The sequence below is a fragment of the Pygoscelis adeliae genome, unplaced genomic scaffold (assembly GCF_000699105.1).
Source record: "Pygoscelis adeliae isolate BGI_AS28 unplaced genomic scaffold, ASM69910v1 Scaffold24, whole genome shotgun sequence".
Classification (NCBI taxonomy): Eukaryota; Metazoa; Chordata; class Aves; order Sphenisciformes; family Spheniscidae; genus Pygoscelis; species Pygoscelis adeliae.
The window spans coordinates 4,727,251-4,750,442 of record NW_008824806.1 but is presented as its reverse complement, the minus strand read 5'-3'; the positions used below and the strand labels follow the sequence as shown (position 1 = coordinate 4,750,442).

General features: G+C 40.2%; 1 protein-coding gene across 9 annotated transcripts in view; it reads right to left on the bottom strand.

Moving 5' to 3' along the window:
- Positions 1–23,192, bottom strand: part of LDB2 (LIM domain binding 2) — a 225,800-nt gene that overhangs the window by 2,974 nt on the left and 199,634 nt on the right. For 3 of the 9 annotated variants that reach the window (XM_009324078.1, XM_009324086.1, XM_009324082.1), the window contains 2 exons: positions 8,687–8,810; positions 7,396–7,547 (listed from right to left, as the gene is read on the bottom strand). In XM_009324078.1, the coding sequence (XP_009322353.1) occupies positions 7,396–7,547; positions 8,687–8,810 (276 nt within the window). Of the gene's footprint in view, positions 1–1,029; positions 1,173–7,395; positions 7,548–8,686; positions 8,811–23,192 lie in introns of all 9 variants that reach the window. The other 6 variants (XM_009324083.1, XM_009324085.1, XM_009324084.1 and 3 more) reach the window with 6 other exon arrangements.

The window sequence follows — 23,192 nt, the reverse complement described above, 5'->3', positions numbered from 1 at the left end:
CTGACCCCATTGTATTGCAAGAGCATTAATGACAAGAGAGACCTGGCAGAGGACAGCAAGTTGGGTTTGAGCGTGCAGTGTGATACGGCAGGCAAAAAGGACCACAGTGGCTGAAATACAGAATCACAGACCGAGGTGGCAACAGTTCCTCTCACTTCAACGCTCTTGAGTATGGACATCAAGTTCTCCCCGTTGCCATACCAGCAAGAGGTCGGCAAGCTGGATGAGACTTAGAGAAGTGCGTCAAAAATAACTATGGGGCTAGAACAGCTGGCTGGGGAGGCCACGTAAAAGAATTAAATATGTATTACATCCACCAAATGATTGGGAGGGGTAAATATGCTTAACAGCTGCAAGTGCTGAAAGGAAGAGGATCACTTTAGGCCAATCCGACGAGGTGTAAACTAGGGTACTACGATGACATTAAGTAAACGAAAATGTAACCCCCACTGCTAAGACAATATTCCTGTTACTGAGAACTGCAGACTGAGGATTAATGACCCCACTGGAACAGTGCTAGCTCTGCTGCTCAGGTCACCTAACACTGGGCTGGGAAAAATCTCAATCTGTGGTAGGAAACATTTGTGCATCAGCAGGGAGATGCTCAGTGACCTTGTAAGTATTTCCATCTCTAATTTCTCAGATTCTTTGCAAATATTATTCCTTTAATATAATGACACCCACTGAGAGCACAGTTTGCACTTATATTTCTCTCCATGCTATTGAGTATCTCTCTCTCTCTCTCTGGGAATTAAACTACAATTATACTGAGGTTAGTGGAGTTTTCCCTCATGCTATTTAAAAGATAGATATCACAGCATTAGTTACAGGACATTTTTAAAAAATAATATATATATTCTTGACAATCCTGCCACTTATAGTTATGTCAGGCAAAAATAGTGTCTCAGGAAGCGCACATGCTGGTTCCTCCCCGGAGAGGATTCTGCTCCTCAGACTGAAAGCTGAAGACCCCACCGAGTGCACCCCATTGAACCTCCACTCACTAGTTCCCGTGCAATGACCACCAACCTCTGAGGAGGACTGGAAGTGACTCCTTTTAGAGCCCCTCAATGCTTCTCCTTAAATTGGCCAGTGGGGGTCACTGCTGTTGAATGACACAAGGCTCCATCCCTCCCAGGGTTGAGGCTGCAGCTCTGGAGTGCTCCTAGCTCCTGCTCATGGAGTGAGAAGCAGAATCCAAGAATTAAACCCTAGTCTCTTGCACGGCAGCACACACTGCTATGGCCTAGTTATGGTAGCACATATTTGACTAGATTAGTTTAAAAAAGATTTAGACTGTAGTCACTCAATCTTATTAATTTACTTTGTGCTTAGAAACAACATTTTTGCTCAAGGAATGTCTCATGATAGTAAAATATGGTTGCAGTGAGGCACTGTAAATAAAGCAGTGGATGTTTTACATTATGTGATAGAAATGTGTTATTTAATAATATAACCACAAAAGCAGCTTTCATGTATATCATACCTTTCATCCTGAAATAACCCTAATTGCCATCCAAACTTAAATTGATGCATATAAACTATACACAGAGATCACTTCATACACAACTCAAATGCAAGCACTTCTATTTAACAGACCAGTCATTTCTCAAGCTTCATCTTTTTTATAACTAGCCTCAAAGTTTAGCTCTGCTATGCCCAGTTATGTAACTAAACTTTTTAACTTGGGATTTTAAAGATTATCTGATGGCTAAACAAAGTCTTACTGGAGTCAGGAGGTAAAAATGTGTGGTGGGCCATGTAAAATTCCCCATACCTATGCCTGCCATCTTTGCTGCTGTTTAATACGTAGCCCCGCTCAGTGTGTTATGGTGATTAGTTCGTAGTTCAGGTGTCACAGTCTCCAGAAGTAGAAGAAAAGTGCTTCACAAACCTGAGATAATTAAAAGTGCCTGAAACTATCAAGTATATTGTTCAAGCAAGCCTGATACTCCAAGGACTGAAGGTTGCACTAGTTTTAGCAGCCAGCATACCTCTAAGTGCTAAGTCAAAAGAAGAAGGGTACCTCCTCCTGCCTTCCTTCCTTCCTTCCTTCTTACAGAATTGTATTAGCAGTGATTATGTTAATAATTGACTTCTTAGCCCCTTGCCACAAAAATTATTAATGACTGAGAGCCCCATTGCTGCCTGCACCCATAATGGTCACTGCCTCCAAGGCAAATACATCGGACTGACATTGGTGTTGAAATGATCTACAGAAACAGAACTGACATTTTAATTAGGTTTCAGAGTAAACACTTTCTAGCGGAAAATGGTTATCTTTCACGTCTCATCATAGTTGTCTCTGTTAACTTGACATTCTGGTCTTGTTTGGAATATTTTTCTTAAAGCGCAACAACTGGAAACCAATTTGTTCACTCTCATCTCCTTACGGCTAAATCTTAGATTCTGAATTGCACAGTTCTGAAACACGGGATAATTTCTGACACTAATCTTCTGTCCCTGGAACTGCAGCTCTGGAACTACTACATTCATTACAATCCACCTAAACCTACCCCCTGTTTCTGAAACACGTAAGAGATTGTATTGCTCCCTTCCACATTAGCAGGTTTATTTATGGATTTGGCTTTTGAGGAGCTTACAGAGAACTACAAAGAGAAAGAGAGATTATTGAGGTATGTGACTTGCTTAAAGAGTGCAAGGAGGCTCTAATTAAGACTCTGGATGTAACAAAGAACATTTGATTTACTTAGTGGCATGTAGTGATGCTTTATTCTTTCCAACACAAATTATATTTCACTGGGTTCATGGTTACAGTATTACACTCAACAGAATCTTCATTAGTAAATGAAAGCAAAATCCACCTGTTAATTTCTATGGCTATGACTGGGAGCAGCCTAGCGCAATCGTTCTTAGAGTTTGTGAGAGTTGTGCATTGTTGTCAAATTTCCAAATTCAAATAGATGAAAATGGATCAATGTGCACATTTTTTATTAAATTTAACTGAAAGTGATACAACTGTATGGACCTCTTCTGCTGATCTTGCATATACCTGTAATCCACAGATCACAGCGTACAAGTCACTGCTCTATGTACAAGGGCCTGGACTTGCAAGAAAGTTTTATTTGAAACAGAAGAATATGAAAAATGCAAAGGAATACAATTTCAGCCAGTAAAGAGGCTTGAAAACTGAGCAAAGACTTGGGAAAACACTGCAGCTAACCTTAAATATTACAGGAAATTAGTACTGTGTAAGTGATAAGGCAGTGACACACCCAAATTAGATAACTGATTTCTTTAAAATCATAGGAAAGCTAACATTAGAAAGGCGGGTTTTCTATGAACCTTGGAGAAGGAGTCTTGCCCATCTTTTTGTTTGGAGGAAAGAGGAAATTGGTAATTCCAGTTGCTGCACAATGGGTTAACATTTCTTCCAAAGATCAGACGTGATCGAGAACATGAACAAATCTGAGAACAGTTCAAATGACTGAGCTCATTTGACTGAGTCTCAGCATCTGCTGAGACTAAGGCAGCTGAGTGGACTATAGTTTCTGGGTCCCTGTTCTGTCAACTTTCTTTACGCACTAAAAAAAGCCCATGAATCTGTGGAAATCACTGGAAGTACTGAGCCTGCACCAGTGAGAGCCTGGGAGAAGAAGACTTCTGGTGAGAAAAATGGTTTTGTGTTTGTGCTATTGGAGAGACTTTAGTGGTACTTGGTTCTACTTCCAACACACTACAGTGTGTTGCCTCAGCACTTACAGATTAAGGTCAAAAGAATCACTGGACAAGTAATAGGCCAACCTAGGCATGAGTTGTGCAGTGCAATCATATAGCACACTGGCTCACTACATGTGTTTTAAGGATGTAGGAAATATGTAATATGTAGGAAAGGTGTTAAACAAGGGACTTGGGCAGGAGGAGTCATATTGACACGAGGAGATGCTGAAGGTCTGAACCAGTAGCACGAGAACTAACAGAATCACAGAAACCACATTATAAAGGAAAATGAGTGTAATAGAGTGCAAGTGACTGTCAAAAGGGCAAAACTTTGTATTTTATTTAGCAGGGTTGAGAAAGTATAAAAATAGTTAGAGATATGAGTACAGACTGCGACTGACCCTTTTCAAATTACTGATGAGAGAGAAGATGCATACCCACCCACTGGCAGAGACCCTTAAGATGCTTTTGAAGACTGTGTTATTAAAGATGTATCAGAATGTGTCAACACAGTCAAAGTGCTCATAAACTTAAGGCAACACAAAGGGCACAAATGCTACTGATTGATTAGGCTGCAGCAACTGAACTTCAGGGTGCAGTGCCAACCTGAACCATGCATGGAAATACAACCACATCATTTCACTTTCTGGGCTTGGCTCTGTATTTTCAGCACTGTCCCTGCCTGAAGAACTGATCCGAAAATAACGCAGGCGGAGGAAATGGCACAACCTCCTATTACTGAAGAAGAACATGTATGTGACAAAAAACGGTCCATCTCATTGATCAAGGTTTGCTTAGCCCCATATATTTATCTGAAGATCTGGAAGGGGCTATGGGAAAAATGACAAATCTTTCTGAAGTCATAGCTGATGGTACTCCAGCTGCTTTCCAGTCACTGTCTTGAACACGGAACATTTGCCTTTCCAGACATGAAGACCTCATTAAAGAAACAGAAGTTAATGGTGTGGGTGAGAAATGTGGATGAGGGATATGGTAAGTTAAGACATTTGCCATAGTCTACACAGCATTACTGTAGGAGCAAAACTGAATAATTACTAATGTCCTAAACCAAGAAACATTACACAGAATAGAGGCTAAGGAATCATTCTCTAACCAGGATTAATTTGCTATCAAAGAGAAACCAACATAGGAGCATAAAAGTGACAGGAAATTAGGAATTTGATTCTATTATGGTGGAGAGACTGTCTTTGCTGGCTGGGAAGAAATCACTGAAGAAAAAGAGAAAGCTGGAGTACATGACTTCATATTAATCCAAGTTTGGTATGGATATGAGCTCATTGTTGGGTTTCTCCAGAGAGGATGATGGGAAAAGTGGAACTGAAACAAGCTCTGCTTATGTGAGTCATCTGGACAGAAGATGCAGTGATTTCATTCCTCTTCTCTAATAATGAGGGGGGAAAATGCTTATAACACTGAAAATGAATGATTTCAATAGGTTGTTTTCGACTGAGCAGGAAAGTCCCATTCACAGAAAGTTCTATGGCCAAATGAAACTTTTAGTTACTAGAAAAATGTCAAATTGTGTTTGAGGATATCGTCTTCTATTGCATATGAGGAAAATCAAACATTAACTACTGAATGATTTGCTTTAAGGTAAAGTTAAGAGAAAGAAACAGAAAGCAAGTTACTGCTGCCTGCAGCTGACTTCAGAAAGCAGTGGTATGCCTGTAATGAGGCTCACTTCAAAGAATGCATAATTTTGAAGAAACATGGTAACATCTCTCTACTTAACTGAAAAGTGTTGAATAGTTTTACACCAAAATATCCTACTGCTAAAATTATTTTGAGCTCTGTCTACTCTACAGGGTGGCCCAACCATCAATTCCATCTGGTTTGCTATGTTTGCTGTGGGGAAGATGGGAAGAGCTGTTAGTATGTCAAACCGAACAGCTAAGCATTTTCCACTGTGCAGAGGGAAGGAGAAGAGTCCTAAAAATGGAACCTGATCCTCCATACAAAAGAGTTTGGACCATCTTGCTACTCTGGTACAGAGAGTAAACAATATGGAAAAATATTGACTACGCAGCATCCTGAAAGTCAATGAAGACTAAAAATCCATCCCTCATACCACGATAAACTTCACCATTATGTCTCAGATGCTCAACTATCATCTCCATCAGGAAGAGTAACCTTGACTACTTCACCTGTCAGGAGTAGCCTTTCAGTACCTGAAGTCAGCTTGAATATCAGTGGGAGTGACAGGTAACTATCAGAGGGCTCAGTTACACTCAAACATATGAGCACACGTGGCTACCACTGAAGCCAACAAAAGTCGTCTCTCCAGGGACGAGCAGGCTGAAGAGAGGCAGAGGGTCAGATTCTGATTCTGGTCCTACTGAACTGAACTCAGGGCAGGAAGTAGCTGAGATAAAGTGATTTTACTGTCTTTTAAAATTGGAGTCAGCAGAGAACTAGCTGGTTGCTCAGTTTTACATCTAATTGCTGTTTTTTTCTTAAATATGGTTGATTATTGATCCAACGGGTTTTCTGGCAGACAGCCAGTGAGGCAGAGTGGCCTCTGCCACCAGAGGATCAGTAAGCTGGCCTTCTGGCTGCTTCGTGCTCCTAGAAAAACCCAGAGGTGCCTATATGGGGGAAAGAATCTGACTCTGGGGATGCGAGCTGCGCGAAAATTTTAATATGACAAGGAGAAAATATGAGTTTAATGTACCAAAGCCCAAAACTTCTGTAAGGTAGTGGATTGCTGAATCAGTTGCTAAACAAAAATCTTCATTTCATTTCACTGGTGTTAGTCTACTCCTCTTTTTTATCTGGGTATTCAAGCTTCCTAGGAAGTGCCTTCTTTGTGCTAACAAAAGGCCTATATTCTCTGTCAGGCTTCAGAAGAGACCTAGCCCTTTCCTATCTGCTGATCAGAAATCCAAGAAAAATCCCTGCTTGTTATTCCCAAGATACAACTTTACAGTTCCTATAATATCAAATTAATTCTCCTAGCTTTAAAATGCATAAGCTATCGACTAAGGCACACTTTGTCACAATTTGGGGTTTGATTACCCCTATCTTGTGAATAAGGCAATAAATGTGATCATTAAAGTGCTGGTACAGTTCTGGAAATGACTTGGTGTTTCCCTATATAATTAGGATGTCAACAGTGACAGCTAGCAGAGTGTATAAGCTGAGACCCATATTCCAGGGGATCTACCCTCTGCAAGTGGAGTGGTTGGAAAAAGAGATAACCTCTGCAGGTAAATTAATTCATAATCTGTTCCACTGGACCATCTGAACCCGGCACCGACTAGAGGTAAGGTACTAACGTAGAGAGACCAGCGGTCTGCTCAGGTACGGCTGTCCTGGTCCACAGGGACTCATCCTCACTTAGCACCTGGCAGATGGAAGTCTGCAAGACTCGTGCTATGTCTAACAACACGAGGCCCAATCTGAGTCCTACCGCCAGTGGAAGGACTCCCACTGACAAGAAGGGGAGTTGGCCCAGGCCTTAAAAAAATAACATCTGGTCCTCAAGATACCCCTGCTTGAGGGTCATTCGTTAAAGCTGCACTGCAGAATGGCTTCTTCACATCTCTCCACTAATTCCCCCGCTTCCACAGCACACTGTGCAAGATCGCCTTTTGCTTGTGACAGTTTAGGCTCAAGAATGCACCTTCTTTACAATGTAAGGAAAGAATTAAAGCACCATAAGCGATTCAGGCCTAAAAGGAAAGTGAGACTTACAGGTACCTGACTTGATAGACTCAGGTTTGCAGCAGCTGACTTTTTCTTGCTGTTGGTACTATTTGCGTTGTTCCCAGCACTGCTGTTGGAAGTGCTGCTGGTAGAGTTTTTCCTTTTTCTCCGTTTGGTTGTCGGTTGTCTTGTGGGTTCTGCTGCAATAAAATGGTAAGAAGGAAAGCAAATGGCAGATACTGTAAAGTGTGTACTAAAATGATCCATAAGCAGAACTGCTGAAATATTTTTTCATCTAGTTTTAAATTCCTATGTTTACTAGTATATGTACTAGTATTAGATTTAACATATGAACCGTAGGATAATATTTAGACCAATGGAATCTGCTTTCAATTTTGTATAATGGACTAATGAAGTTTATTCTCCCAGCATTATCTATAAAGATATTTGAAAGCATTTTATCAATGGGAGTATCATGATGTCTATCATGGTGTTCAAACTGACTGTGTCACTCGCTGTGTAACTGGTCACACAGCGAGTAACAGTTAGTGCTAAACAAAAATCCAGGTCTTATTCTGATGTAGGGAACAGCCTCAACTGACCCAGCCAGAGGCAAAGGCTAAAGGTAGCTTTCTACACTACTGCTGCTATTGATACAGCATACGAGCAGCTACCATTTCAGTTCCTTCTACCTCTGATGTGGGCTTCATCTTTAGAACTGCCACTCCCAAGGGAACATGTTAGAGAGTACTGAATGCCATTTCTCTGCGAGTCTTCCAAACTCAGACCGAATTAGGACAATTATATAACTTTTCTTAAATTGGAAAAGAACAGAGGGGCAATTGTACTTCTCAAAATTTGGCCTGGGCACCCACACGAATAGTCTTAGATATGCAAATCTTTAATAATCTGGAAAAAGAGAGAATTATTATTTTGAGGTGTAAGAGGAAGGAGATTAGGTCCAGGCCTGTAAATAACATTATATTTGTCTCAAAGACAATTAATTATGAATTGTAGCTGTAATTTCAGAGTCACAGCAGGAAGCTGAATTACACAAACGATGAATTCTAATGGAGCCAGTAGGCATTTTGCATTCCATCTACACATATTTTTGTACTAAATTATATCCTAGTCATAGTGAAACCATCTGAATGTGCACATCTATAAATCAGTTGGGTCAGACTGAAATCATAAAACATCAGAATCATTTTCAGGCTTACTTTTGGTACAGTGCTAATTCTTATTACTTTCCTTTGTAAGTAAATTTGCAGTAAATTTTCCCATTGTTTCTATATTAATTTAACTATAAAATAAGTAAAATACTGGAAATGAAACATACCTGGTGGGGCCACCATTCTCTGCCATTTTTGAAACAAGCAGGTCTTCAAGCAGTCTCGAGGACTTAGATTGTAAGTTTTATGTCTTGACATCAGTTCCTGCATTGGCTCCAGTATTACACACAACTGGAAGAAAAAGTCAGAATAGAATGATTTCATCCAAGCAAAGACTCAGTTGATCAGTATTTACATAGCTGGAAAGTATATTCTTGGATTTTTTTTACCCTTGCTAACAGAGTACGCCTTGTATAGCTCAGTTTAATCTGCACTGGGATTGCAGGATCAAAACTCTGAATTGAGAAAACTTTTGCTATTTGCTATCTTAAGTATTTAAAAAAAAAAATCAGATAAACTTCAACTCTGGTCTTCCAGACTACAGAGATTTCAGAAGAGTAGAAAATTTTCATGCTTGATTGCCAAAGCTGCAAAGATGAATTAATAAATAATAAAATGCCCATAGCGGGTTATCATTCCCGTATAGCAAAATGTACACACAGTGATCTTCTGACCTGCTGCACTCCACAATGAAGACTTCTCATAAATAAGTGTTGTAAACATGATGTCTTATCTTGCTATTGCATACAAAATAATTCAAATAATTTTGTTCCTTTCTTGTTATGAGGACTATACATTCTCTCCCCATCACATGAATGACATGTCCAAGAAAAAAGAGAAGCATTTTATTTTCCTCGTCAACTTGAATGCTCTATTATGTCAAAGCTGGAGATTTCTGAAAACATGGAATTTCAAGCAAATTTCTTCTTTAAATAAAAACTTATTTTCTATCTGTTCACTTAGTAATTAAAATCACTGTTCACCACTTTTTGCTCCTGTTAGCACAGCAGATCTAGCATAAAGAACACAGCGAGCTGGTTGTCCATTCCCTCCTGTTTACCACGACAGAATCATTTCCAGTGAGTTAAACCTTATGCAAAGCCACAGAAGAGTACTGACTTGCACACATGTAATTGAGGCTTACTCTTGCTTGCAGGATCCTTTTTTTTTTTGGTCATCCTACATGAAAAGAAAAAATCCAGCTTGACCCCTACATTCCACCTGAAATTTGCAGGGCTGGCACATAGGAGGAAAATGTTCCTTACTTGCTAACTGAGCACATTTGATAAGGAAATAGCTGACACAGAATAAACATGGAGCCTGCACGCCATTTTTAGTCACTTTTGAAAGCAGAACTGCATTTAGAAGCAGGGGAAGGTTTGGCTTTTTTTACCAACAGAAGTAAGGCAACAAGTTGGTCAAATTATTAGAAGTTAGAATGGCAACTGCAGAAAGGCATGACTTAAGCTGAGTCTTGTTCGGAGTTATTTACTTAATTTTAGCAGGTTTTTCTTGCTTGGATTTAGTTCAGCAGTCAATGTTTTCCTTCCATGCTTTAACAAATATATAAGACATGAGGCAAATTCTTCTCTCTGGGCTGCACAGTTGATCAACGTTTGCCCCATTCTCCCCATGTGCACCCCACTCTCATTCATATAAATGGAGATGCCAAATATGCAGGGAAAATAGCTGAAAGGGAGCTGCCATGAGGACTAAGAGATTAATTCAGCATTTAAATATTATTGTGTATTGGCACTGCCTTTTGATGAGCCTTTCATTAACAGCAGTTAAAACAGAGATAACATAAAGCAGCAGGGAGAATGCAGAGCTTCAGTATGAGGAATTATTTTTTTCCAACTGCAAAAATTGAATCTGCAGTTGCCTCACTGACTTTTTTCTTACATAGACTTTTTACATATATTTTTGTAGATATATATCTGCAAGGTAATCTAATAGACAGACAGTTGCTATCAGATTGTGCACTTTGGGCTCAGATTTTCCTCAGGTTCAATATTCTACCAAAAATTAAGAGCATCAGGTCCTAAAGTATGTGCAGGATCCAGTTTATGCTGTGAAAGAGGTGTTGTATTTTGAGTTCTTACTCAATTTATTCTGAAACCTGCAGGCACTTGCTCAGGTTTTGTGTGTGTTTGTGTGAGAAATTCGTGATCATAATCAACGCCATTGCTTTGGTTCTCAAAAGTCTGGGTTTCTGGCAGGGCTGCCTAAATTGTCTCATTATGAGCAGATAGTAACTAGCATGAAAAAGATAGCTGTGATAATTCTTAACAACTAGTTAGCCTGGGCAGAGCACTACACTACATAGCTCTACTGCTGCTGGGACTAAAAGTATGTAAATATACATGTAGGGTCTTCCAAGATTTCCTTAGGGACACTTTATTCATGACACATTTACTCCTCCGTATGTATTTATTGTTGGCAACAAAGAGAATGTTTCTTCTTTATCATCTGGCAAAGATGTTTCCTATTGTGCACTAACCGTAATGTGCACTGAGAACTATGCAGTCCCTGCTGCCTGTAGATATCTTGACTGCTAATCCTGTCTATATCTCTTTCACTTCACACACAAGATTAAAATTGGATATGGACCCAAAATGTAGCAATGCCTGACTGATCTCACAAGCATGGACTCAAAATGACAAGCGCCGGGGCCCCTACACTGGGGCATGGGACAGTCTCATCTCCTGGATATTTGGGAGCTGTATGGACTTGCGTGAATTCCTTTTTTGGTTCTGGGGCTGGGGAGTTCTCAACCATTTTCTCCCTCTAAAGTCTGCAAATTGTAAGGTCAGCTTTGGATGCCTGAGTAATAGGAGAGCATTGCAGTCTGTAGTGACAGTCCATTTTAAATGCATCTAGCTCATGTGAATTGGGCACAAATGTAAAATGAACTGGCTTAATGATGATTGATATTAAATCTCACCATCTTTTTCAGTGACCTTTGAGACCTACTTGAAATCTAAAGTGACTCAAAACCAAATCCCTGAAAGAGGAAAAGATCGTGGTCCAATTATCTTAAGTCTGAGGAACCTGCCACTGACAATCAGTAGCTTGGTTTTTGCAAAGAGCTAGATTAAAAATGTGGGGACAAAATGCATTTAAGAGCTAGCTTGGCTAAAACCACCTGCCGTCTTTAACTGCTAGTGAGCAGGGTAACTGGCAGGCTGGTTTGACTGCATCATTTTACAAAGTGACTTCTTAAAACAAAGCTAATGAAATGTTTTACATACTCCTACATTCATTGGCGTATAGAAGAACCCTGAGGCTTAGACTGCCTATTCCCCACAGATCCCCTAATCTCACCCTGAAAGATTCCCTTTCAAAACATCTATTTTAACATTTTTTCAAGCATTGGATAATATTAAAATGTACAAGTCTTTATTATAGTACTATAATAATAATAATATTTGGAACACCAACAAAACCGATCTCTTCTACAAGCATTTTCTGCACAGCTCAGAATCAGTCACCCAGGAAAATACCCTAAAGACTTGAAGACTTTAGTGCAGTGACGATGTACGATCACAGAAATAAATTCTACATTTCTAGGGACCCAGAACCTTTAATGGCAATGCTTGACAAGACACAGTTAGACATTTCCAAGCTCCACATTTAGGCAACACAAAAGGTGGGACTCATTTGCCCGCACATAGGTGTCTAGTGCCAGCTGAAATGCCCTAGGTTATCCTAGATCTGATCCATCTGATCTCTCTTGCTGTCCCAGAAGGACACAAGGCTCCATGTGGATGTTTCAGGCACTAGAAGGTGTCTTAAGTGTATGGGCAATTGAACGAAGCCCAAAGTTAGAAGAAAAATTATGCTTCTCTTAGCTTTTAGGACGTATTTGGAAGAACGTGTATCATAATAGATTATATACTTTCCCTCTGCAGTACTAAAACCTACTGAAAGAACTCCACATGATGCTTAGTAAACCAGTATTATTAGAATTAGTTTGCAGTCATGTTTCCGTATTTGAACTCATCACAATGATGTCTGACCATTACTGCAGAACCATTGCTGTTTCACTGTGTCATATATGTGAGTTGGATCCATTGCTAGAGATGAACACAGCGCTTTACAGTGAGAGAAGTCATTGGCACAAAAAGTTTGTATTTGTGCGTGCCCAGCACACACTGGGACACATGAACGCATTTTGGTGCTGTATAGAGCGTCAGTGATTTTGCTAGAGTTCCATATGGATCCTATGGACAATTCATCAATTACAGGGCTTGGATCCAACTTGAGAAAATGGTAATGTTATACCCTTGGGGCTCAGAGAAGTGAAAGTAGGGAACGTAATAAAGCACATGGTTTTTTGCGTTAGTAAAACACATCTGGAAGGATTTGATTTATTTTATTTTTTTAATGACTTTTTAGAGGAGAAGACTAGCATTTATAGGCTTCAGAAAACTGTGTTTTAAGAAGGGAGTTATATGAGGAGATACTGGAAGCACTGCAGACAGGAGTTAGGTTCTGAGAATATGGATCCACACGTAATTTCCTGTAATACTTCAGTTATCAGCAGAGCGAAAATCGGCCTTCATAGGTAAGGGGTCAGATTCAGCTCTGAGATCACTCCAGTCACACCAAGAATGGTTTTAGCCTTATGGTTTTTGTTCTAACACCGGGTTTCTATTCTATTCCGAGAATAGACGTGCATTTTGATAGCAGTGAAGATTAGCAGAAAGACCAGAGCTCTCTTTTACCTTACTTTTGCATACCATAAGCTTATGTATTCTATTGCTAATTTAATCAGCAATTACCCTCTTCAGTGAAACCTCTTGTCTCCATGAGAATTTTTACATTTCCAGTAGCGAAGGTTTATTATGCTGTTGGTGAAGACGTTGTAGTCCTGCCGGCTCTGAGCTGCAGGTGGCAGAGCTAGCCCAGCTAACAGTCTTCCCGTGCTTACATGCTACAAGCACAAAAGAACGGCAGCCTTTCAGTCTTTCAATGCCTTTTGCATTTTAAAGAGAATTCAGTGGGACTTGCGTCTTGCAATACTTAGATGATGAGACTGACATAACCACCAGCCAGTTTCTTTAAAGCAGGAAACATATCTGGTCAGTAAGTGGTGGGCAGCCAACAAGCCCCAAAGTCTACCAAAAGAAGCAAGTTTTGAGAACTGTATCTTCCCATGGTTACCAGTTTTGTCTCTATAAGCAAAAGTTTCACTAACCACAATTAAAAAAAAATGGAATTATCTAAAATTTTCATGTAGATGACACTTAAAAATGTTCATGTATAATGTAACATCAGTTTTTCTGAATAAAACCAGCAAGGAACCTGACAGCACTGAGGGTGTTCCCTCAAGTTTTACTGAAATTTAGTTTTAACTCTTTGATGCTTGAAACTTCTCCTGGTTGAATGCCTGTATTAATCACTTGAAAACTATAGGAACTGTTGCATAGCCAGAGCTCACAGAGATTTACAACCCTTCCTAAAAGTGACAAAAAACATTTGAATGGGAGTATTAGTCACTGTCTAATGTTCAGGTAGGATGTTGACAGTGAAGGTATACCTGGACTACACTGTGCAGCCTTGAAGGGGTTCAGTGCTTTCTTTTAGAGCTCATTTTTTATCCTCCACAAAGATTTTGAGTTATTAACTAACAAATCTGAACACAATGACATTTTATTTCTATGTTGAAATGCAGTCTTCCCTCTGCATGCCCGGTATGTGCTCCGGAGAGAGCGGCTCCAGTTAGTGCTGCCAGTGAAATTCTGGCCCCAATGCATTTCCCTGGGAAAGGTCCCGTTGACTTCAGTGGGGCAGGATTTCTGAAAAGAACTGAAATTACTCTGCACACTGTTTTAAGGACATCCACAGATATATATTTCCAGAGGTCCATGATATGTTACTGACACATCTGTGATGAGGAAGGAGACACATTATGGATATTTTTTCAGCCCCTGTGAAAGAGCTATACCTGAAAGCCTGACTTCCAGGAGTGGTGTCAAAGCCCGGTACAAGTGCCCTGTGCTCCCAGCAGTATGGCGCTGAAACAGTAATGCTTTGCTGCAGTCTCAATATGGTTCATTCTTTGGTGTTAGAAATAGGGAAGGCTTATAGCTGAGTTTAAATTTCTCTGCTCATGCTTGTTTTTCAAAATCAATGTAAGTATCATTCCTCTGCAGAACAGAGGGAGGAATGAAAATTTCCTAGGAACATATTGCTGCTTCTTTCACTGGCCGGCTTGCAATTCACTGCTGAAAATAGCTTATGTTTTTTAAGAATCACATGTGAATACAGAACATTTTCATCTTAAAAACTGTCTTTGTTTTCCATTAAAAACATGGAGATATAAATGAGAAATGTTTTGGGTTTTTTATGAACCAAAAGAAATGAGGGGTTTTTTTTACATACTTGTTTTTCTGGAGGGGATTGCCTTTGCTTTGTTCTAAGCTCTTGCCCAGTATGTCAAGTCAAATATAAGTCTCTTCCATCAGTGCGTTTCAGTGGATAAACTATATCCATGCTCCTTCCCTGCATGATAAACTTTAAGCCAAAATAAGTGGTTTTGAGATTCCCATCACTCAACATACTAGTCTGCTACCTGCTTTCACTTTTTGAAAAGCCACTGAACGCTCCTGCTGAGATGTGGACACTAATAAGAAATGTTCATTGTACATCCCATGTAACGATATACATGGAATAAATAAATGATCAATTTTGAAATTTTGCAGTACTTAGTGTAAAAAGCAGCAAATTCAGTAACCACTTTGATTTAAATTACAAAAGTAGTTATTTAAACCTGACTATTCAAAATCCAGTCTGCACAGGCTCATTTATTTTAGTGAAACCTTAGATGATCTTTGGGACAGAATGAAACGGCAGCTCTTAACCCCAATAGCTTAAGTAGTCCAATACCATAGAGTAATCCCCGACTTGTTTACCGTGACTACTGTTCTCTCCGTATTTCCAATTCCTTCTGTGCCAAAGATTTGGCAGTGTATAAGCAGATTGAATCCTTGGTTTTGCTACATAGGTAGGGAAAAATATGAGCTTTTGGTATCCAGAAGGAGGTGGGAAACTGCTTGGAAATATGGTATAGGCACATTTACTGTATTTACTCCTAAATTAAATACATTTGCTTTAAACAGATAGCAATGAAAAGGTTTAAAAACTGTCACTGAAATGTCTTTCTTTAGGCTTTGACTTAAAATCTCATTGAGATGAATGTGATCGCACCTCTCAAAGAAATTGTTTTAGACTAGTTCAGGGCTCAGCAAGACAACACTGCATCAGCTTGAACTTGGCTCATATTTTAAGTATGTCTCCAAAACCATATGGAGTGGATATTTTGTGTTAGCTTTAAAAAAATGCAGAAACTCATTCTGCAGCACAATACCGTAGCAAGAGCAGATTCTGGGACAAATTCCATAACCTGAGATTTACTGGATCTGGGATATACTTAATAGCCATCACTCCGCCCTGGAGAAGGTTCCATGTTTTGTGACTACTCACCATGCTGAGTCAAGAAATATGTATACTCGCAATCACCTAAGAAGCTAGGAATTAGAATTTCTATCTTAACACTTGCAATATTAATGATCATTAGCATCTACAGCTTATTATTTATTATTTATACAATGCCAGAAATATACACAGATATTTTACAAACTACTGAGCCCCTCGTTCTGAAGAGATTCCTATCTCAACTAGATAAGAGGGAAAATACTAAGCCAGGAGTAATTTGGCAACAGTAAGGTATGCACATGAAAACAACGATTTCATGTAGCTGTCTACAAGTCCCCTGAGGACTACTGATATATATTTAAATGGTTCTCACGTGTTGTCACTTGAAAATATGGCTGATTTGCTATGCAGATTGCCTGCCTCACATTAAGCAAAATGTCATTCATTTCATTGATAATTTGGTTATTTAGGAAACAATATAAGATCAATTCTGCCACAAGGCTCCTGGAATTCACTATTTCTTTCCTGTGTGTTGCCAGCCCTGCAAGATGCAGTGGGATGACATGCAACTACTGAAGCTCCATGCTGGATTCACTAGTAAATACTCAGCACTCTGTAATGTTTATTCATCCTGTGCTCTGCCCTGAATGCCAGTCTAAGACTCTCCAGTTTCTCACTAACACCCAGAGGTAGCAAATGATTTCTCAATAATGCAGTATTCAGCTGCTGAATTGCTCCCAAGCTACATAGCTCATCATGTTTTTACACTGCTCTGTATCTGCAGCCATTTCAATTCCCAGCAACAGTGAGAATGGAAAGAAGCAGCACTCATTTCAGGTAAGGCTAAGCTTAAAAAAAAGTGGTCTTCCAGGCAAATGCTATGATAGGGTAGGAAACAGAAACCGTTCTTAACACAGCACAGCTATCACTAGCGCTGCAGCTAATTTTCGTTAGTGTGTTGGACCCCAATTTAATTTCTTTCTCTCTCTCCTTCCCTTTTTTTTTTAACATGTCGGCTAGCTAACAGCTTCCACCAGTGCCCTCTCCTCCACACACTCTGGAGGAATGCAGGTGATTATGGAAACTTTGCTAGCTCTCCTGGCCATTAATTCTGCCCTTTCGTGTGGTGGCATCAGTGACAGCCTCAAAACCGTGCACCTGGTCAGCAAGGAACACAACCTCCTTTACAATTCAAAAAGCTTCTCCCTCCTTCCCTGCATCCCACCCGGGACTTCAGGTTCCTCACTCCCTGCAGTGTGCCCATACTAGCAAAAAGGCTCTGGGTGCAACACTTCTGTAACCAGAAAAACATTCCTGTAAACGTCCTTGTTCTTGCAGAACTGCTGCTGAAATGCTTTGCAGACAGCTGAGCACGCTCTCCCCTGAGGAGAACCTCATTTGAGGGCCTCCTTAGCATTCATATTTTACCAAATAAGCATTTCTTACACTGGACATGAGCAGTCTTAGTGACATCTTCCGTTTACGTGTAATGAATGGTGTGAAGCACCTTTGAGACGCCATGTAATGAATGCTGAACTGGACAGATGTGCTCTCCTTTCCCCATCTGAGGAGAAGCACTCATGCTGGAGTTGCATTTGTGGAGACGAGCTTGACATCTGCCTTATTTAGTTATCACTTTGGCAGCACGCTCATCATTACAGCATGTGCTGGAATGAATTCTGTTTCATAATACTCTTAAGCATTAAAAAAATGTTTTAGGCCTCCCAGTCATTGCTGTAACTATTTGATAACCCTCTCCCCTCAGACTTTTTGAAAAAGTAGCTCTTTTTACTTTCCTTGTGATTTTGCTTAATCTTTCTATTTAGATCTATAGTTTATGGGTTTAGAAAGGAGCTCTATTGTTTGTGTTTTTGCTTCTCTCTTTGAAGTTTTAATGCTGTTTTTTAATAGATTTATATTTTTGGACTCTTTGCAAGAACTTTGTAACTTCAAATTATTCACTCTTCCTCTCATTACCCAGCCATTAAAAGAATGTCCTTTCAGTAAATGCTCTTTTTCCTATTCGCCCTCTGTACAATGGGGAGATGTTTTTAAAAACCCTTCCTTCAACAGCATCACACAAGTCTTAGGAGCTTTTAATATTGTTTGCACCAGCTGGGCTCATGCCTCTTCCTATATCCTACACTGAAGTGAACAGTGAAGGTTATCTGGTTCCTTTCCTTTTCCCCTGATGACAAATCAGGTAAAGTAAGGGCAGTTGATTTCAATAACGCAAGTAGATATTCCTGGAACCCCAATGGCAGAGGCAAACTGCATCCAGTTGCTGTATGTATTTTCAGCTAATGAAAACAAAAGGACTTGCAGGAGAAGTCTCATCTTCCTCCTGATGGGCTTAGTTCTGAAGGCTGTGAAAACGCAGAATTTGAATAATTCACTATCTAACTCTTCCTTATGGACCCCCTGGTGCAATCTGGCCTCATCCAAAGTATGGATTGTTTGGTGTTTTCTGCAGTGAGGTCAATCTGCTTGAGCCTTCTCCTTGAGCAGAGATCCTAACTGCAGAAAAGGATCAATACATCAAATCACAAGCCTGTATCACAATGAAAAGTCTTGTACAGCCCATCATATTGTGTGATTTTTCTCTCACAACTATCTGTATATTCAATGATCAATAGGCAAGATTTGTTTCTTACACATCTCAGATCAGAATTAAGCTCTTAAATGATTTTAAGAGAGACCATAAAATTTATCTTTGTAATTTAATTTAACATTAGTGTTAAATTGTATTGCAAAGTGCATCATGTTGACTGCATGATACGATCCTTTATACTGCACTTGGTATTGCTCTGAGTATCAATTTCAGAGAGCTTGTCAGAACAAAATTAAATTTTAATGTAAATCAGAACAGATTCATTGATTTCAGCCTATACTGGATTTGGATGGAGTTCCACCACACCACTATGTGGGGGTTAAGGCTGGTCTGTAGTAATTAAGAGGAGGAACTAAGCACTTCGGACCAAATATTTTTTACTTGAGCCTTGTCCTATGAACTAATCTCTCCTTTTTTACATCTAATTATAGGTTATGAATCGACACAGAAACCCAATAGCTGTTTTACCTCACTATGTTTCGGTGGCCTGGTGCAAAGCACATGACATTTGAAAGCTTTCTTAATTTCATTTTCTCTAGGTAGCTCAAAAATCATACAGCTTACAATTTATTCTCATTTCATTATTATTGCGTCTGCTCCTAACACAATCACCAATTTTATTTCTTACACAGTACCGAGTTAAGAACAAAAGAAGGGTGACTTCGGAGACTGTTGTGAACTTCAAAAGAGGCTCGTTCCTTTCTTATTCTTTGCCAAGTGCAGATATTTAATAATCAGAATTCCTTAATAATCCACCATCACAGCCAGTCCGAACAGTATCTTTAGGAAACAGCATCGGAAAGGTCTATTTCCCTGTTTGCCGTCTCCCATCACTATCACGTGTGATGTTGCTGCATGACATTTCCTTCCTCTCTATTTCTCCAAAGGCAAACAAGCTACTATTCAGCAGTTCTGAGTCAAATCCTAACACCTGATATTTCTGATATGCAAACTGTTAGCTTTTTCTATTTGTGCAACAATGAGACCTTATCAGTTTTGCCGCTTTTCATTTTGACTATGAAATGCATCCACTATCACTCTTCACCTGTGTCCCTGGCAGCTCCCTTAGGTTCAGATGGAATCCAGTATGTTGTTTGTCTTGTTCAAACTACTGCTGATCCAAAACAAATCACAGCATTATAAAAAAGATCAAGAGTGTAGGGACTGCATTTGAATGCTGAGAATTTTTACTGTGCAGCTGTACTACAACTTGGAAATAAGTTTAGGAATGTTTTCATGGTGAAGTGGTCTGGAGACAGCAAATGCTGCCTTAAAAGTGCTGAAAGCAGAAAAATAGGAGAGGCTATGATTGGCCAAAATACAAGTCTAAAAATTTAGTGGTGCGGTTGAAGTTTTAGTTTAGTGCATAATTTTTTGAGGATACTTCAAAATATGTGCCACAGATGAAGACACTCTTTATACTGAAGAACAGAACATCACCTTTGCCTTTGATTTTACAAATTCACTTTTGTATATTGCACTATTTTCAGGTTTCCTTGTACAAGAAATCAGCTTTCCTTCATACAATAGATACACACGGATTCATACATACTGAGGCAATACCACAACTATGATTCATCCTTCAAACTAACGTGTACATAGCAACTCTAATCTTATTTACAACCATGCAAAAAGAAAGCTTTTTCCAGAGCATAAGCAGCTAGCTCTTCTGTGTCATGAATCTCTTCCCCCGTCCATATAAAATCCTCTTGTTTCTATACTGCAGCTCAAGCACAAATGCAGTGTTTTTCACATAACCAGTTCTATTTTTAGCCTGAATTGTAGGAAGTCTGCAGCATTAATAAATGGAAGAGAAGTACAGAACTACACCGCATGGTAATGTGCCAATGCAAAAGCTAGCTTGGCCTTTAGCCAATGAACTGTGGTTAGATGTTAGAGCAATGAAAGTAAAAACACCACTTATAATGGAATGATTAATAAGCTGACAAACTTCCATGCATTTATTTCATACTTTTTGAATGCCAACCTTATTAATACCAACATATTTTCTATTTTGTTAGTGATATCTCTCAGCCTGAAGCATAGATAGATATACATATGTATATATATTTTTATATACGCAATTGAGGTTTGCTTAATTCTGTGTTCAAATAGAAAGGAACAATATAAGAAGCAGATGATACTTCGCAGTGCAGAGCTTGACATAGGTAAAAAGGAATAAGGAAGGAGCTTTTCTTTATAAACTGATCAAGCAACTCCACTAGACACTAAACCCATTGTTTCATGATTTTCTCTCCTATTGACTCTGCAATTCCCTTGCTTGGTACCAAAATTATTAAAGCAAAAATCCTCCAGAGCTGTTACACAGAGGACAAAAGTTCACAGTTCTTACAGGGACACAGAGTCTTCTGTAATCTCTCCACTTCTCGCCCAATCCACAAAACTTGTCCCAGCACTGTTATGCTGCAGACAGATGGATGTTTATATAAAAGACCTTGTGCCTCAATAAAATTCCATTTCAGGGTTATATAAAAACAGCAATTACTGGAAAATGGAACTTTTTAATTAAACGTATTCGAAGAAAGTAGGGATTAATGACTTTAAAGTAGAGAGTATTTAATGCTTGCAGTCATAGGTCATCCACTAGTGAAGCTATATTATCACCATCAGGCAACGATGCTTTTAAGTATTGGTAGTGTGTGTGTTAATAATGCTTAAACTGTTTTCATAACAATATAATTAGTAACACAACTAATGTATACTATACCTATTACTAAAATAATGTTTTAATAACCTTAATTCACAGCAACATCCTCAGAATAAATAAGGATACACTTTGGATCAGGCTAGTTGTCCCTTGGCCCAGTGAATTGTGGATAAGCTACATTTTGAATCTTTTTAGTAATGCTGATGTAGTAGAGTACGGTTCCTGATAATTGCCCCAGAAAAATGTAATAACTGCCTATCTGATTCTCTGATTTGTAGGTAGGAAGGACATTATTACTTTGCACTTCAATTAAATACAGGCAAAAAAACATGGGCAAAATTATTTACCGGTTCTGAAATTGTGCCTGCACAGACCAGAGCCTGGGTCACGCTCATCTTAAAAATCAAGCTCTAACTCCGTACTTCACATGGATCAAATACTATATGGTGAGTACAGGAACCCATGCACAAAAGTCAAAAGAGGAAAAAGACCAAACCACCAACATTAGGTTTGTTCTTCTGTTAAGAATTCTATTCAGGTGCAGCAAAATCAATACTTTTCCTCTGACTGTACACTGTGTACTTGAGCTGTTCTGTCAGGTTCTATACAAAAAACAGAGATGGGATTTAAGGTGGGTGGACCTGACGGTCAGGTGGAGGTATAACACACTGGCACGCATGGCCCTGCTTCCCAGAACGACTGCATCTTGCAGCGCCGTGGGGACATTGCGTGCGGCGATGGCACCGCCTTACACCACCCGCTCACACAAGTGCTCAGCGGTCTGTCAGTGCTCCGGAGGTAGTCCCCGGGGAAACACATCTAACGTCCCCCCTGAGAGGCAAAGTGCCACAACATGGTGGCCGTGGTCAGACGGGGACAGTCCAGCCTCTTCCCACCCCCCTGCACTGCAGCATAACATAGACAGAAAGATGGAGAAGTACCAACCAAACCGACAGTCGATACGCACTTAGAAAAATCAGATTGCCCAATCTGCCTGGTATCTTAATAAATTAGATACCGGATTATTCAACTGCCTTATAACACATGACGCTGTACCTCAACTTGACCTCCCCTGCACTAATCTTCTGTGATGTAAAATGACTAAGATCCATGCTTCCTCTTTCCCCATGTATGTAAAGAAGTGAGCTAAAAAGCAAATAGGAAAAAACAATCTTCTTAACCCTTTCCCTGCTTCTCTTTTTCCCTCCCCAGTCTTTTACAAGCCTGTCCTGCAGTAGTTCCTGAGATGCACCAGCATCATCACATGCTACTTGGTGTGGCTGCTGTCTGGTCTTGTATTGTCTTTGTGTTGTCCAGGTTTTGATGGTGGGGGGGCTACAGGAGTGGCATCTGTGAGAAGCTGCTAGAAGCTTCCCCTATGTCTGACAGAGCCGATGCCAGCCGCCTCCAAGACGGACCCACTGCTGGCCAAGGCCGAGTCCATCAGTGACAGTGGTAGCGCCTCTGGGATAACATAATTAAGCAGGGGGGGGAAAATACCTGCTGTGCAACAGCAACTGCAGCCGGAGAGAGGAGTGAGAATATGTGAGAGAAACAGCCATGCAGACACCAAGGCCAGTGAAGAAGGAGGGGGAGGAGGTGCTCCAGGTGCCAGAGCAGAGATTCCCCTGCAGCCTGTGGTGAAGACCATGGTGAGGCAGGCTGTTCCCCTGCAGCCCATGGAGGTTAACAGTGGAGCAGATATCCACCTGCAGTCTGTGGAGGACCCCATGCCGGAGCAGGTGGATGCCCGAAGGAGGCTGTGACCCTGTGGGAAGCCTGTGCTGGAGCAGGCTCCTGGCAGGACCTGTGGACCCATGGAGAGAGGAGCCCACACTGGAGCAGGTTTGCTGGCAGGACTTGTGACCTTGTGGGGGACCCACGCTGGAGCAGTCTGTTCCTGAAGGACTGCACCCCATGGAAGGGACCCATGCTGGAGCAGTTCATGAAGAAC